The 14835-nt window shown below is 39.2% G+C and overlaps 1 protein-coding gene and 1 long non-coding RNA gene across 6 annotated transcripts in view; one reads left to right on the top strand and one right to left on the bottom strand.

Moving 5' to 3' along the window:
- Positions 1-3524: 3524 nt before the first annotated feature.
- LOC118970815 (uncharacterized) lies at positions 3525-6231 on the bottom strand. Its single transcript, XR_005058965.2, has 3 exons — positions 6082-6231; positions 4762-4949; positions 3525-3697 (listed from the first exon to the last, which is right to left on the bottom strand). It is a non-coding gene; the product is annotated as an uncharacterized lncRNA (long non-coding RNA).
- Positions 6232-6433: 202 nt separating this feature from the next.
- The window catches only part of UNC13B (unc-13 homolog B), a 245389-nt gene continuing 236987 nt past the window's right edge, over positions 6434-14835 (top strand). For 3 of the 5 annotated variants that reach the window (XM_073227839.1, XM_073227824.1, XM_073227821.1), the window contains exon 1: positions 6450-6773. In XM_073227839.1, the coding sequence (XP_073083940.1) occupies positions 6752-6773 (22 nt within the window). In that variant the 5' untranslated portion in view covers positions 6450-6751. Of the gene's footprint in view, positions 6774-14835 lie in introns of all 5 variants that reach the window. The other 2 variants (XM_037009876.2, XM_073227830.1) reach the window with 2 other exon arrangements.

Genomic DNA, 14835 nt, shown 5'->3' with positions numbered 1-14835 from the left:
TTTTGAGTTTAGACTGTTCATTTGGGATTGTTCTTCCTTCTTAAAATATGCCTGGATTGCTATATACTTTCCTCTTAAGACTGCCTTCGCTCCATCCCACAGGAGTTGGGGCTTTGTGTTGTTGTTTTGTTTCCATATGTTCCTTGGTCTCTATTTTAATTTGGTCATTGATCCATTGATTATTTAGGAGCATGTTGTTAAGCCTCCATGTGTTTGTGAGCCTTTTTTACTTTCTTTGTACAATTTATTTCTAGTTTTATACTTTTGTGGTCTGAAAACTTGGTTGGTAGAATTTCAATCTTTTTGAATTTACTGAGGCTCTTTTTGTGGCCTAGTAAGTGGTCTATTCTGTAGAATGTTCCATGTGCACTTGAGAAGAATGTGTATCCTGTTGCTTTTGGATGTAGAGTTCTATAGATGTCTATTAGGTCCATCTGTTCTATTGTGTTGTTCAATGCCTCTGTGTCCTTACTTATTTTCTGTCTGGTGGATCTATCCTTTGGAGTGAGTGGTGTGTTGAAGTCCCCTAAAATGAGTGCATTGCATTCTATTTCCTCCTTTAATTCTGTTAGTATTTGTTTCACATATGCTGATGCTCCTGTGTTGGGTGCATATATATTTAGAATGGTTATATCCTCTTGTTGGACTGACCTCTTTATCATTATGTAATGTCCTTCTTTATCTCTTGTGACTTTCTTTGTTTTGAAGTCTATTTTGTCTGTTACTAGTACTGCAACACCTGCTTTTTTCTCCTTGTTGTTTGCATTAAATATCTTTTTCCATCCCTTGACTTTTAGTCTGTGCATGTCTTTGGGTTTAAGGTGAGTCTTTTGTAAGCAGCATATAGATGGGTCTTGCTTTTTTATCCATTCTATTACTCTGTGTCTTTTGATTGGTGCATTCAGTCCATTTACATTTAGAGTGATTATTGAAAGATATGTACTTATTGCCATTGCAGGCTTTAGGTTCGTGGTTAGCAAAGGTTCTAGGTTAACTTTTTAACTATCTTACTGTCTAACTTAACTCACTTATTGAGCTATTGTAAACACAGTCTGATGATTCTTTATTTCTCTCCCTTATTATTCCTCCTCCTCCATTCTTTATATGTTGGGTGTTTTATTTTGTGCTCTTTTTTGTTTCTTTTGACTGCTTTTGGGGGTAGTTGATTTTATTTTTTGCCTTTAGTTAGTATTTGATTGTTCTGCCTTCTTTGCTGTGATTTTATTTTTTCAGGTGACATGTATTTGGCCTTAGGAGTGCTTCCATCTAGAGCATTCCCTCTAAAATACCCTGTAGAGGTGGTTTGTGGGAGGCAAATTCCCTCAACTTTTGCTTGTCTGGGAATTGTTTAATCCCTCTTCCATATTCAAATGATAATTGTGCTAGATACAGTATTCTTGGTTCAAGGCCCTTCTGTTTCATTGCATTAAATATATCATGCCATTCTCTTCTGGCCTGTAAGGTTTCTGTTGAGAAGTCTGATGATAACCTGATGAATTTTCCTTTGTAGGTGACCTTTTTTCTATCTCTGGCTGCCTTTAATACTCTGTCCTTGTCCTTGATCTTCACCATTTTAATTATTATGTGTCTTGGTGTTGTCTTCCTTGGGTCCCTTCTGTTGGGAATTCTGTATGATTCTGTGTTGAGTGACTATTTCCTCCCCCAGTTTGGCGAAGTTTTCAGCAATTATTTGTTCAAATACACTTTCTATCCCTTTTTTATCTCTCTTCTTCTTCTTGTACCCCTTTAGTGCGGATTTTGTTTCTTTTGTATTGGTCACCCAGTTCTCTTAATATTCTTTTATTACCGGAGATCCTTTTATCTCTCTCTGCATCAGCTTCTCTGTGTTCCTGTTCTCTGATTTCTATTCCATTAGCGGCCTCTTGTGCCTCGTCCATTCTGCTTTTAAGTCCTTCCACCGATTTTTTTATTTCTGTATTCTCCCTCCTTAGCTCTTGCATATTTCTCTGCAAGTCCATCAGCATGGTCATGATCTTTATTTTGAATTCTTTTTCAGGAAGATTGGTTAAATCTATCTTCCCAGGGTCCTTCTAAGGGGAGGATGTCTGTGTGTTTGTGTTCTGGATCAAATTCTTCTGCCTTTTTGTAGTGATAGAGATATTTGTGGGCAGTTGGCACATGTGTGAACTGGGAGAACGAAGTCCCTTCCCGCTTGCTTAATGCCTTCCTCCCCTGCGAGAATGGCAACCCCTTTTGGCTTGTGCTGGGCAGCTGCACACAGACGGGGTCTCTGATTCTTGCCCTGGCCGCTGTGGAGGACGCTCTGCGCGGCTGCTGAGGGGGAGACTGGTCTCAGGGTGCTGCTCTACTATGGCCGGGCCAGGCCAGAGGAGGAATGGGTGGGAGGCTGTTTATCACAGTGGGGGGCCCCAGAGCTGTGCTGCCTCCCAGGGGGTTGGGGCATCCGGAGTTCCCCGGGATTCCCAGCTGCTGAGCTGAGTGTGCTGGGATGCTTCCATCCAGCTGTGAGGGTCTTGTCCCTTTAAGACTTTCAAAAAGCACTCACTTTTCTTTTGTCCCAGGGGTTCTGGCTATGGGAACCCGCTCACAGGTTCTACTGTTCCGTTTCCCTAGTATCCAGCACACCACGCACTGTGCGTCTATGCTCCCAGTGAGGATGGCAAGGGCTGGGAATTTAGCAGTCCTGGGCTCCCTCTCCCTCCCTGCTCCAACTCCTTACCTCCCACCAGGGAGCTGGGGTAGGGGTGGCGCTCAGATCCTGCCATACCACAGCTTACCCCCTTCATGAGGTGCTCGGTTCTCGCATATGTAGTTGTAGCCTGGCTGTTGTCCTTTATCTTCTGGTCTCTCTTTTAAGAATAGTTGCATTTGTTGTATTTTCAAAAATATATATGGTTTTGGGAGGAGATTTCCACTGCTTTACTCACACTGCCATCTTGACTCCGCCTCTACTTTGTGTGATTTTTCACTTCTGACTCAATTGAGTTCACTGTCAACTTCTTCCCTATTCCTTCATTTTCCCCTTAAAATGTTCATTCAGTTCTGTACAAATTGAAACTGAGTTTAGTTCATGCTATTTTCCCTATTGCAATAGCATATTACTGATCAAAATCTGTACTTACCTCTTTGGTGTCCAGCTTTCTTTATCTTTGACAATAACTAATTCATAAAACATTCTCATTCACTCATTCATTTATTCAACTAGTCAATAAATCATTTTTAGGTCCTCTCGCCCAGTTGTTGTGCTATGTGTTAGGGATGTAGATAGAGAAGACATGTCATTTGCTGTTGGGGAGCTCTAACTCTTAAGATAGATGTGTAATTACTCTTCAATAGGATAATATCTACAATGGAAGAATTTACAAGTGGTTTGATTTTTTCCCTGTATTCCTTTTCTGTCTTTTCATCCTACTACTTAAAAATAGGTGTTCTCTATAAGCTGACTTTGGTTCCCCTCTCATTCTGTAGTCTCCTGGCAACCTTATGGCTCCAACTTTCAAACTCTTCACAGCTAACTCTTACATACCTGTACAGGTTCAATATTTTCATTTCCTGATTTGCTCATGTTGCTTATTTTCTTTGTATGGAATATCCTTTCTTCCATCTTTGCATGTCCAGATCTCCTCCACATGCTATTTCTCTTGAGAAGCCTATCTTGATTCCTTCCGCAGCTTCTGCTGAATTCCTGTAGTATGCCTCACTAGAGGCATGGGCCCTGATGAAAGATATAGCTGGGTTTGCATTCTGGCTTTGCCTAACTTACAACAAATTGGGGAGTAAAATAATTATATCTTTATTGATTGAAGTCTCTTATCTCTAGCCTGGACTGCTTTCTTGGTGTCCAAGCTACATCATCTACTGTCTAATGGGTGTATCTGCAAGGATATCCCAATCTCAAACTTAATATGTAACCAAAGGAAATGTACCTTTCTTTCCCAACTATTCCTCCTGGGTTTCCTATCTATCAGTTAACTCTAGCATCATCCTTCTAGCCAACATGATTTTAAAACTCACTCTCCTTTTATCTTCTCACCCAATCATGTGCTACAACAGAGAGGATATTATCTACTATATTCATGGTCATTGTGTGCCAAATTCTATCACTTTTCAGCTCTTTAACACCCTGTGAAGTATTAAGGAGATTGTCCCTCTTTCCCCTTCAGTTCCATATTTACTGCCCTAGTTTAGTTACCCTCTATTTCTCACAGATCTTTCCTATCACCTTATAAACTAAGGATAGGAACTGTGCTTTGTTTACTTTTGTGTCCTCTCCCTATGCCTGACTTAAAAGATACTTAATAATATTTCTTGAATCAGTTATTTGTATTAAATTTCTCTGACATTGGGAGACATTTCCCAAAAGATGAGAAACTTGCAGGAATAGTCAACTTTTAATGGCCTTGGAGCATGGCTTAGAGATAGTCATAAAGTTGGTAGATGGTTCTCTCTTGCAACAGGGTTCTTATCCGTCCCCTCCTCCTGCCTAAGGGTCCCCAAAAAAGCAGCAACAGTGCCAGTCTGAGACATGTTGGCTTTTATTCTCTTGAGATTCTTGGTTTCCCTTCATTACCAACTTTCTTTGATACCTCTCTCCCTCCTCCTTTCCTGGATCTCAGAGAGTCCTAGCTCTCAGCTACCTGCCAGCCAAATCTAAGTGTGAATTCCATTCAAATGCTGAAGAACTTTCAAGTACCATACTGGAAAAACTACTAAAGACCGTGGGATATAGAGGCTATGGTTTTCTATCCATGTTTCAGTTGCTTCTAAAGATATACTTACCTCGCTGATGAGTATAATTGGTCCTGCTCAAGGGTCTAGAGGGCAGGACTTTATTGCCTTCTTTCTCTGAACTTTTAGCTGGGAAACTGGGATGCCTCAGAGCCTGCATTACAACTATCAGACAGTGACTCTTGGACTGCTTAGCTTCTCTTCATCTCCCAGTCACACTGCTCTGTCGTGTCCACAACCTAAAAAATAAAGTACTGGGCATTTAGTATGTACCAAGTAATTTAAATGCATTTCCTCATTTAAACTTCAATACTGTCTTAAAAAGTAGATGCTATTATTATTCTCTGGGAAATTTGAGGTCAGGTAGCTTGTCCAAGGTCACAACTACCAGAGCTAGGACTCAAATCCAGGTGTGGTAGCAAATTCTTAAGACGGGCCCCTGTCTTGCCAATGGGTTTTAGCCCCAGACAAGTTCACTATGGATTCAATGAGACCAAAAAAATGACAATGGAACATTCTTGGGGTGAAAAGGTTTATACCCAACTTTATTCCCACGGAGGCAGGTCAGTCACAACAATCCCATCCACTTAGAGCAAATCTGCATGCAGCAAGCCGGGCCTCTCTGCCCCTCACAGCCATTTCAGTCTCTGTCCTTGGCGCTGCCACCACTCCAGTCTCTGCTCTTCTGCAGCCTTGCAGCCCTGCAGCCTTGCAGCAGCCCAGAGCACTGGGCACAACTCTTTATTTAGAGTCAATAACAACGTATTGCCCACATGGGTGTAGTGAGCAAGCTGACCAGGGGAGAATCCTGGTCATAGGAACCTTCACTTTCTCTGCAAGGGCAAAGACCCTGTTAGAACGACAGCCCATCTCCGGGTCGGGCAGGCAGAATCCTGTGGCGTTAAGAGCTTGCAAAGACTGAAACCTGAGCTGGGCTAATGGAGCCTTAAGAAGCCCCTAGTGTAATGGTGCTCAACCCCAGCCTCACATTAGAATCATCTGGGGAATTAAAAAGAAAAAAAGGATTCCTTAGTGGTACCCCAAACCAATTAAATCAGAACTTGGGGTTTGAGGGGCTGTTGGATCTATACATCATACCGTTTATCTTCCTGTTTTCTGCTCCAATCTTTTTCACTTCCTCGCATGTGCATACATCATCTTACCAGAAATCCTCTGCTTAAAAGGGCTATCTTCCCTCCAACCTTCATTCAGTAAATATTTTACAGACTGTTATATACTAGGCACTATTACAGACATTGCAGGTACAATGGAAAGCATGAAAATAGGTCTAGATAAGAACTGAGGTCTCCTGACATTTTTCTTTATGTTCACTTTTTTTTTTTTTTGCCAGAGTTGCTAATTAAAACTTACTTGCCATATGGTAAGATCTTGTTAAATTATTAGCGGTAAGGACTCCGTCAGCTGTAAGGGATAAACCCTTTAACGAAGTCCACTGGAAATTCTTCAATGAAAAGAATCTGTTCTTGGGTAAAAGCCGGGTCCAAGTGGGAGCAGCAGGACTTCAATTACCTTCTCACAGGTCAGGAGAAGCCTCGCCTCTCTCTCAGTTAAGCCTTATTAGTGGGCGGAGCTGCCTTCATTCTCGAACGGGAAGAAAGCGAAAGGGAACCCCGCCTGCTACGTGCTCGCGGGCGGGGTCGGCGGACTGGGCGTGAGTTGATTGGCTGGGGGGCGGGGTGCCTCGGGTTTGGCTCAGTCTGAGCCCTTGCACCGATCCCTGGTGGAGTGAAGGGAGGAAATCCCAGTGGCTCCTGCCTCCCAGCGATGGCGCCGCGGTGCCGCGCCCAGTTCCCCGCCTGCCGGCCAGTACTCACGCCTATCCCGAGCCCGCTCCGACGGTGAGAATTGGAGCGGGTCCGAATGAGCGGTGGGACGCTGCCTGCGACGGGGACCATGAGGAGCGGCCTGATCCGTGGGGCTGATAGCGGGAGTAGCCGCGGCACCTGCTGAGAGCAAAGAGGGAGCGGCCGGGTGCGGCGGCGCGGCTGGGGTGCGGCGTCGGTTCGCCGGCGCCTCGGCCATGTCGCTGCTCTGCGTGCGCGGTGAGTGAGCTGACTCGGCTGAGGGGTGGGCGTCACCGAGGGGTCCGCGTCACCGAGGGGTCCCCACACTCTTCCAGTGGGGTCGGGTTACCTCCTTTTCCAAACTTTACTTCCTTCCGTGCTTCGGAGGACGATTATGTTAACTCATTTATGAACATTTAAAGAGTCCCTTCCATTCTTTCTGGTTTTTCCTCGCTCTTCTATACAGACTATTAGCTCTCCATTCACGTGGCCATGTGACAGTGTTGTTGGCTGGCAGGCCCAGATCCTATTAAACAGTGCCTGGCGCCCTCCTCTAGTGAGTGGACGAGCTAGGAGACCATGGATAGTTGGTGTCTGTCAATAGCGGGTAGTCTCCCATTCTTCTTTTCTTCCTTCTCCCCGCATCATAAAACTACAGTCGATTTAGTAGGAGGTTCTTTTTATTACTCTTTGAGTGCGTAGTGGTACAGCTGTCACAGCCCTCCTTTCAGTGTATTTCTTGGCTTGCACCCCTCCATTGCTTGTCTTGTTCCCTGCCCCTTTCCTGTAGTCCAGGATGTGATTTTTCTCATATTCGACTTGGAAAGGTGTGTTGGTTTTTTTCCTTTACGAGCAGAGTATAGGAAGCGTGGTGTGTGTATGTATGTATAAAATATGTTTGCTTCTGTCACAGCAACTAAAGGTGAAAGGCCTTTTTCGCTTGAGGACATTTGACCCATCTAAGATATTTTAAAGCAAGAGTTTTGACGTTTAAGAAGAGGCAGGGTGCAGGGACTAAGCTCTGTGAAGGTAGAGACTGTTACTCGTTTTTGTATTCCAGGAGTCTGACATAGTAGAAGCTCAATGCTGGTTTTGAATGAATGCAAGGACTGTGATTTCTAAAGATTACGTGATGAGAAAAAGCAGGGTTCAGATTACCTGCTGAATTTGATTTTGGGAAATTCAAGTTGCAGTTTATCATATTTGTATTGAACAAAGATGGGATAAGGTAGCTTGATTGTGAGAGGTAATTTATCCACAGGAGCCTTTTCCTGGCACCTTGTACTTGAGAGAGTTCATGTTTCTTTTGGCTCTACAGATTAGAAGCATTGTTGTTTGTGATCTCTCTGATAAGTGTTTCTCCCAGCTGCTGGTGAACAAAACTGCTTTGCTCTGTTCTCTTCCACTGCTCTGTTAAATCTGCATTAACCCAAAAAGGATTTGGCTATTTCCAGGGATTATGAGACACACAGAATTTTTCTTCTTGCATGGTTGAATTTTCATTAATGAGAAGTTTGCTTTGTTTTTACTAAGACATTTTCTCTCAGCAGATGGGAATCTATTTATTCCTGTAGATCCCTGCTGTTGAGTAGCAGGATTTGGGAGAGGTTGAGTTTTACAATGTCTCTTGGACAGTTTAAATCTCTGCTGTCATACCATATCACAGAGCTAGTCCTCATGAAAGACTCTTGAGGCAAGAGCACTGTTAAACCAGAAATTCCTATTTAATTGAATTTAAATAATTTCAGAGAAGGAGCTGCTTCTCTTTTCACTTGTTCTAATTTTGGGCAGCTTGCATTGTCTAAATATTCTATTTAGCTAACATCTTTCCCTTTTAATGTTGAATTAGTAAAATTTCTCTTTGGAATGTGGGGGATCATAGACCAAAAGGCCACTGTCTTTTGAATGAGATCCTGAGGGTTACTAATTACAGGTTATTAGTAAATGGCAAAATATTCATCCTGGAGAAGTTAACAGATGGATCAAAAGAAATCTTCCTAAAATGACATTCCTTGCATTATATTTGGGCAGTTAGGAATGTTGTTCATATTATGAAAGAAGCTTGTGAAATGATATTGTGTAACAACTCAATTTCATTTACTCTTGGAGTAGAATTGAATTAGAAATTTTTTCCATGTAGTATAAGTTCAAACAGTTGTTGACGTAGAAACTGGCAAATTGATAGTTTCTTGATTTTTAACTCTTTAATCATGCCTCATTGCCTTCAGGTTAAGGGCTCTCTACAGCCTGACCCTGGCCTTCCCCCTTGGCCTAATACACAGATATACTTTGCTCTCTCTCTTAACTTTGTTCATTCCTACCTTTACACTATTCTGCATTTGTATTCTCTGAAATATTCTTACCATATTTTCTGCTTAATCAAAAATGTGTTCTTCCTTTTGCAGCTTACAGTCTACTTTTTTTTGTTGTTGAAAACTTCCTCAATTCCTCAGTCCACAATGATCTTTCTTTCTCCTTTACAGTTTTTAAACTCTTAACCCTCAAACTCCTTTAACTATGAACTGGTCTGAACAGTGCCATTAATTTGGCAATGAATTATATACTGCCTAGTGACTGGTCTTGTACTATTAGGCTTATGGTGACCCAGATAAAGATGATGATAGCACTAGTCAGATCAGATTGAGAATTTTGTGTTCAGTTGGGATATTTGATTCTAAGAGGCACATTGAGAAGGCAGAATTTCTTCAGAGGAAAGTGAGTAGAATAATGAAGCATGCAAAAACCATTTGAGGAATTGAGAGGTTGAGTTTTGAGAATATTTAAGACAGAGAAGATGATAATAGATGAAAACTGTTTAAAAAACTGTCGCTCCAGAGGACAGAACTGTGATGAGTCCACCCATGATGGAAAATTGCAGGAAATTTGATCTTAACATAAGAGAGAAGTTTAACAATTAGGGCAGTTCTTAACAAATGGAATGGACTACTTATGAGGTGTTTTTTTTTTTTTCCTAACAAGGTATCATTGATATACAATCTTATGAAGGTTTGACATGAGCAACATTGTGGTCACTACACTCACGCATATTATCAAGTCCCTGCCATACCCCATTGCTGTCACTGTCCCTCAGAATAGTAAGATGCTATAGAGTCACTACTTGTCTTCTCTGTGCTGTATTTACTGCCTTCCACGTGACCCACCTACACTCTGTGTGCTAATCATAATGCCCCCTAATCCCCTTCCGGTTCCCTTCCCATCCTCTTCCCTTTGGTAACCACTAGTCCCTTCTTGGAGTCTGTGAGTCTGCTGCTGTTTTGTTCCTTCAGTTTTGCTTTGTTGTTATACTTCACAAATGAGGGAAATCATTTGGTACTTCTCCGCCTGGCTTGTTTCACTGAGCATAATACCCTCTAGCTCCATCCAGGTTGTAGCAAATGGTAGGATTTGTTTTCTTCATCTGGCTGAATAGTTTTCCATTGTGTATATGTACCGCATCTTCTTTATCCATTCATCTACTGACGGACACTTAGGTTGCTTCCATTTCTTGGCTATTGTAAATAGTGCTGCGATAAACATAGGGGTGCATATGTCTTTTCGAATCTGGGATCTTATTTTCTTCAGGTAAATTCCTAGAAGTGGAATTTCTGGGTCATATGGTATTTCTATTTTGAGCTTTTTGAGGAACCTCTATACTGCTTTCCACAATGGTTGAACCAATTACATTCTCACCAGCAGTGTAGGAGGGTTCCCCTTTCTCTACATCCTTGCCAGCATTTCTTACTGCTTGTCATTTGGATGTTGGCCATCCTAACTGGTGTGAGGTGATATCTCATTGTGGTTTTAATTTGCATTTCCCTGATAATTAGCGATGTGGAGCATCTTTTCATGTGCTTATTGGCCATTTGAATTTCTTCTTTGGAGAAGTTTTTGTTCAGATCCTCTGCCCATTTTTTAATTCGGTTATTTGTTTTTTGGGTGTTAAGGCATGTGAGCTCTTTATGTATTTTGGATGTTAACCCCTTTTCAGCTATGTCGTTTACAGATATATTCTCTCATACTATAGGATCCTTTTTGTTCTACTGATGGTGTCCTTTGCTGTACAGAAGCTTTTTAGTTTGATGGAGTCCCAGTGTTCATTTTTGCTTTTGTTTCCCTTGCCCTGGGAGATGCATTCAGGAAAAAGTTGCTCATGTTTATATTCAAGAGATTTTTGCCTATGTTTTCTAAGAGTTTTGTGGTTTTATCACTTACATTCAGGTTTTTGATCCATTTCGAGTTTACTTTTGTGTCTTATTTAAGTTTTTTTTAACATAGGACACTTCAAGCAGATGTTGAATGAGTGGTAAGGGTGTTCCAAAGGGATGTTGATGTTGAGTGGGAGGTTAGATTGAACAATTTTAAGAAACCGTCCTTTTATAAAATTCACTAACTCTTCAAATATTTGGCACTCTTTCCTCATAATACTGATATATTTTTTTGTTTCTATAGGCACCACTACCACAGGAGCAACTTCAGTAAACTAAATCAAGGATTCTTTTACCTTTCGTTGTCTTGTTCATGACTAGTTTCTCCAAACAAATTGTAAATATTTTGAAAATTGAGTCTTAATAATTTTTTTTGGTAATTGCTACAGTGTTATAACTGAGCTATGGTTTATCCCCTAATTTGAACCAGAAGTGACCACACATTAAAAAATAAAAAACAAAAATAGTTTTGGGGATTTAAAAAGCAATATATGCTAGTATATTGTTAATCATAGAAAACTTTCAAACATGTCAAAACTGTAAAAATGAAAATAAGTCATTGTCATCCTACCATCCCCTCAACACCATTGTTAACTTTTTTGTTCATTGTTTTATGTTTTAATTATAAAGGTAACATATATGTGTGATAAGAAAGTCAAATAAGTTTAGGATATGAGATCAAAGGAAAATACTCTCCTGTCCTCATACCCTATTCTTATTCCTCAAAGACAACTACTGCTTACTGTTTCTTGGATATCCTAGAAATTTTTAGTATATATGACTATATGTATTTTAGAATTGGATGTATACAGTATTACTCAACTTTAAAAAAAAATTTTCCTAAGTCTTTATGGCTGTGGAGAATTCCATATGAGCATACATAATTTAACCAGTTTCATATTGATGGATATTCATAATTTTTTTCATTTTGCTATTATAAACAGTGCTACAGTGAACAGCCTTCCAGATGGTTTTGTTATGTTTAGAGATTTTCATTTGGCTTTCTACCAGGACTTTCTGTGATTTGCTCATTGCTGTTTTCTTGGCATAATAATCACATTCAACTGGATCCATTAGCAAACCAAATACCTCAGCATCTCTTAGATCAGCATCTTGTATTAAATCTAGGTCTTTCATCAGTAGGTAATATTTTATGCCTATCAAGAAGACCAAAGGCCTCAGCTTTTGAAATCTGACCTATGATTTCCATGTACTTTCCTTTTTTTATCTTCTTTGTATTATTTAAAAATTATTTTCCATGTTGGACATCAATTTTTTTTTTAGCAGAACAAAATTATGTCACTAGTGATGAGAACTATACCAAGTCAAATTATGTTGTGACTTGCCCGTAGAGAAGCTTATAATTTATCACTTATCAGCCATCTAATTAACTGGGAAACTCTTAGAAGGTGAATTTTGATGGACACTCAGGACACATACTGATTATGGGTCGATTCTAGCCCAGGGAGATCACCAAAGGTATGTTTTGGTTTACTGCTGCTGTGGAATGTAAGAAGAATAATGATTTAAGTTTTCAGGCATAAGAACAGATTGGTCAAATACTTTCTTCTTGTTTTAACCCCCAACATTATACACCTTAGCTAACTCCTTGTTTCTGGGTCTCCATCACATCATGGTTGGAATAGTCCCTGCCCTTATAAGCAGAATTGCTGCTGGATTCCTTTCCTTTAGCTGTGGCATCAGGAAGGTGATTGTGCCTTGTCTAAGCCAGACAGCAGTGGAGGGGGTAAGGATTAATTTCCTCTGCCATTGGTAGCTGTCATAAATTGTTCTCTTCCTTATAAACAGTACATTCTATAACTTACTAGTTTCTGAAAGTGGGGTTTCTGGAAATTGCACTCTTTATGCCAATAGGCTGAGTTTTTATTGTTTTTTACCTGTGCTGTGTATTTGACTTTGCTATGTGCGTTTGTTTAAACTTTAAGCTGTGTATCATTAGTAATATTTGTTGAGTACCTTCTCTGTGCTTGTTTATGATACATATCTATACAATAGATAAGAACCCAAGGAATCTAGGTAAGTTTTAAAACATCTTCTTTCTTATATAAACCCAGAATCCATTAAGACTATTAGGTCTGCCTTGGGTAAGTAGAGTAAGTTAAGTTCCTGCTGGAGTGGGGAAATACTGTTCTATTTTTTCAAAAATTTAAAGCACGATTCTTTAAGTTTAGGAGTGTTTTATACATACCTTCTAGTGGACTGTCTTTATTAAAGTTCAGAAGATTTGCTATTTGTATGTTAAAAATGGACATAACCTATACACAGAAATGTAGACAAATCTTAAGTATATGGTTCACTGAATTATCACAAAATGAACATAGTCATGTTACCACTTCCTCGATCAAGAAAAAGAACACTACTGAAATCCCAGATGCCTACCTTATCTTTCCTCTCAGTCATTACTCTCTCACTTTCCCAAAGGTAACATTATCTGACTCTAATACCTTAGAGTACTGTTTTTTAAAAAATTAAGATACTGGTTTTTTTAGAGCAGTTTTAGGTTCACAGCAAAATCGAGCATGAAGTTTTGCCTTTCTTTGAACTTTTTTTACTGAGGTATAAAATTGACATAATGAATTTACAAATTGAATTATACAGTATTTGTTTTGGGCTGGCTTATTTTGCTTAATGTTTTGCTTGTCAGATGCTTTCACTTGATTCATAGAGCAGTAGGTCATTGATTTTCATAGCTGTGTAGTATCTCACTGTATGAATATACCACATTTTATTTCCTTTGCTGGATGTTTGATTGGTTTTTTTTCTATCTTGGACTGTCATTTGTAATACCACTCCAAATGTACTTTTGTATCTTTTATCCTACCTCTTAAGTATTTCCAAGGGGTATATATATATATCTGGGATTAAAATTTTTGGGTCCATTGGTTATGTATATCAACTGTAGTTGATAAATAAAACAGTTTTCTAAAAATCTACCAATTTACCCTCCTTGTAACTGTATTTCTAATACTCATTTTAAAAAAAGAATTGAATGGTCCTTAGTTCTCATCCTTTGGCCAGGTTATCAAACCTCTTCAGGCATTAATACATATCTTTTTTACATATTGATCCTGTAGACTTGGTAATGTCACTCTCTTTTTTAAATAACCTGAAGAGATCAATTATGCTCAAAATGATTTCCACATTTAAGGTTGAAACTTGTGACCATAACTGTGTTGAAAGAAATACTGAATTAATGTGTATGATGAAGAACAAAGATAATAGCTTAATCCCTGAATTTAGTGGCATTACATAATTTTTAAAAAGGAATAGCATTTTTCTAAAGAGAGAACTCATTAATTCACCCAAATATTTATCAGCTTTATATATTGGGAACCTGAGAATATAACAGAAGTGAACAAGGTAGAGGTGGTTTCTGCCTTCACAGAGCTTACAGTCAGTAACACAGGCCTAATTAAGATGACTTGAAAGTATGGGAAAGAGCTAAGGTAAAACAAAACAAAGGATAAAAACCAAAAATCACTTAAAATATCATCTATCAATATTACTTTTAATAAATATTTTGTTTTTAAAACTTTATTATGGATAATTTAAAACATATGTAAGTATATAGAAGAGTATCATAACCCTACAGGTTCTTCTCACTTGATTTCAACATTTATCAGCTCTTGTTTAATAAACCCATTCATTTTCCCTTCTTTCTGTATTGTTTTGGAGCACATCTGAACACTGTATCACCTCATCTGTAAATATTTTAATATGTATCTCCAAAGAACCATGGAAAGAAAATTAAAAATTAACCACAAAACCAATATCACATATTAGAAAATTGTTTAATTCCATTAAATAATGTTTCGATTTTCAATTGGCTCATAAATGTTACAATTTTTTTTTTTTACAGTTTGAGTGTTTAAGTGAGGACGGCAATAAGGTACACATAGTGTTATTGGTTAGTAGGTCTTATGTATGTTTTTTAATCTATAGGTTACATTTCCATCTCTTATACTTTTTTTTTGCACATTTTTTTATTAAGGTATTATTGATATACACTCTTATGACGATTTCACATGAAAAACAATGGTTACTACATTCACCCATATTATTGAGTCCCCCCATACCCCATTGCAGTCACTGTC

The sequence above is a fragment of the Manis javanica genome, chromosome 2 (assembly GCF_040802235.1).
Source record: "Manis javanica isolate MJ-LG chromosome 2, MJ_LKY, whole genome shotgun sequence".
Classification (NCBI taxonomy): Eukaryota; Metazoa; Chordata; class Mammalia; order Pholidota; family Manidae; genus Manis; species Manis javanica.
Note: the sequence above shows the minus strand (reverse complement) of the source record. Positions and strands in the feature narration are given on the sequence as shown.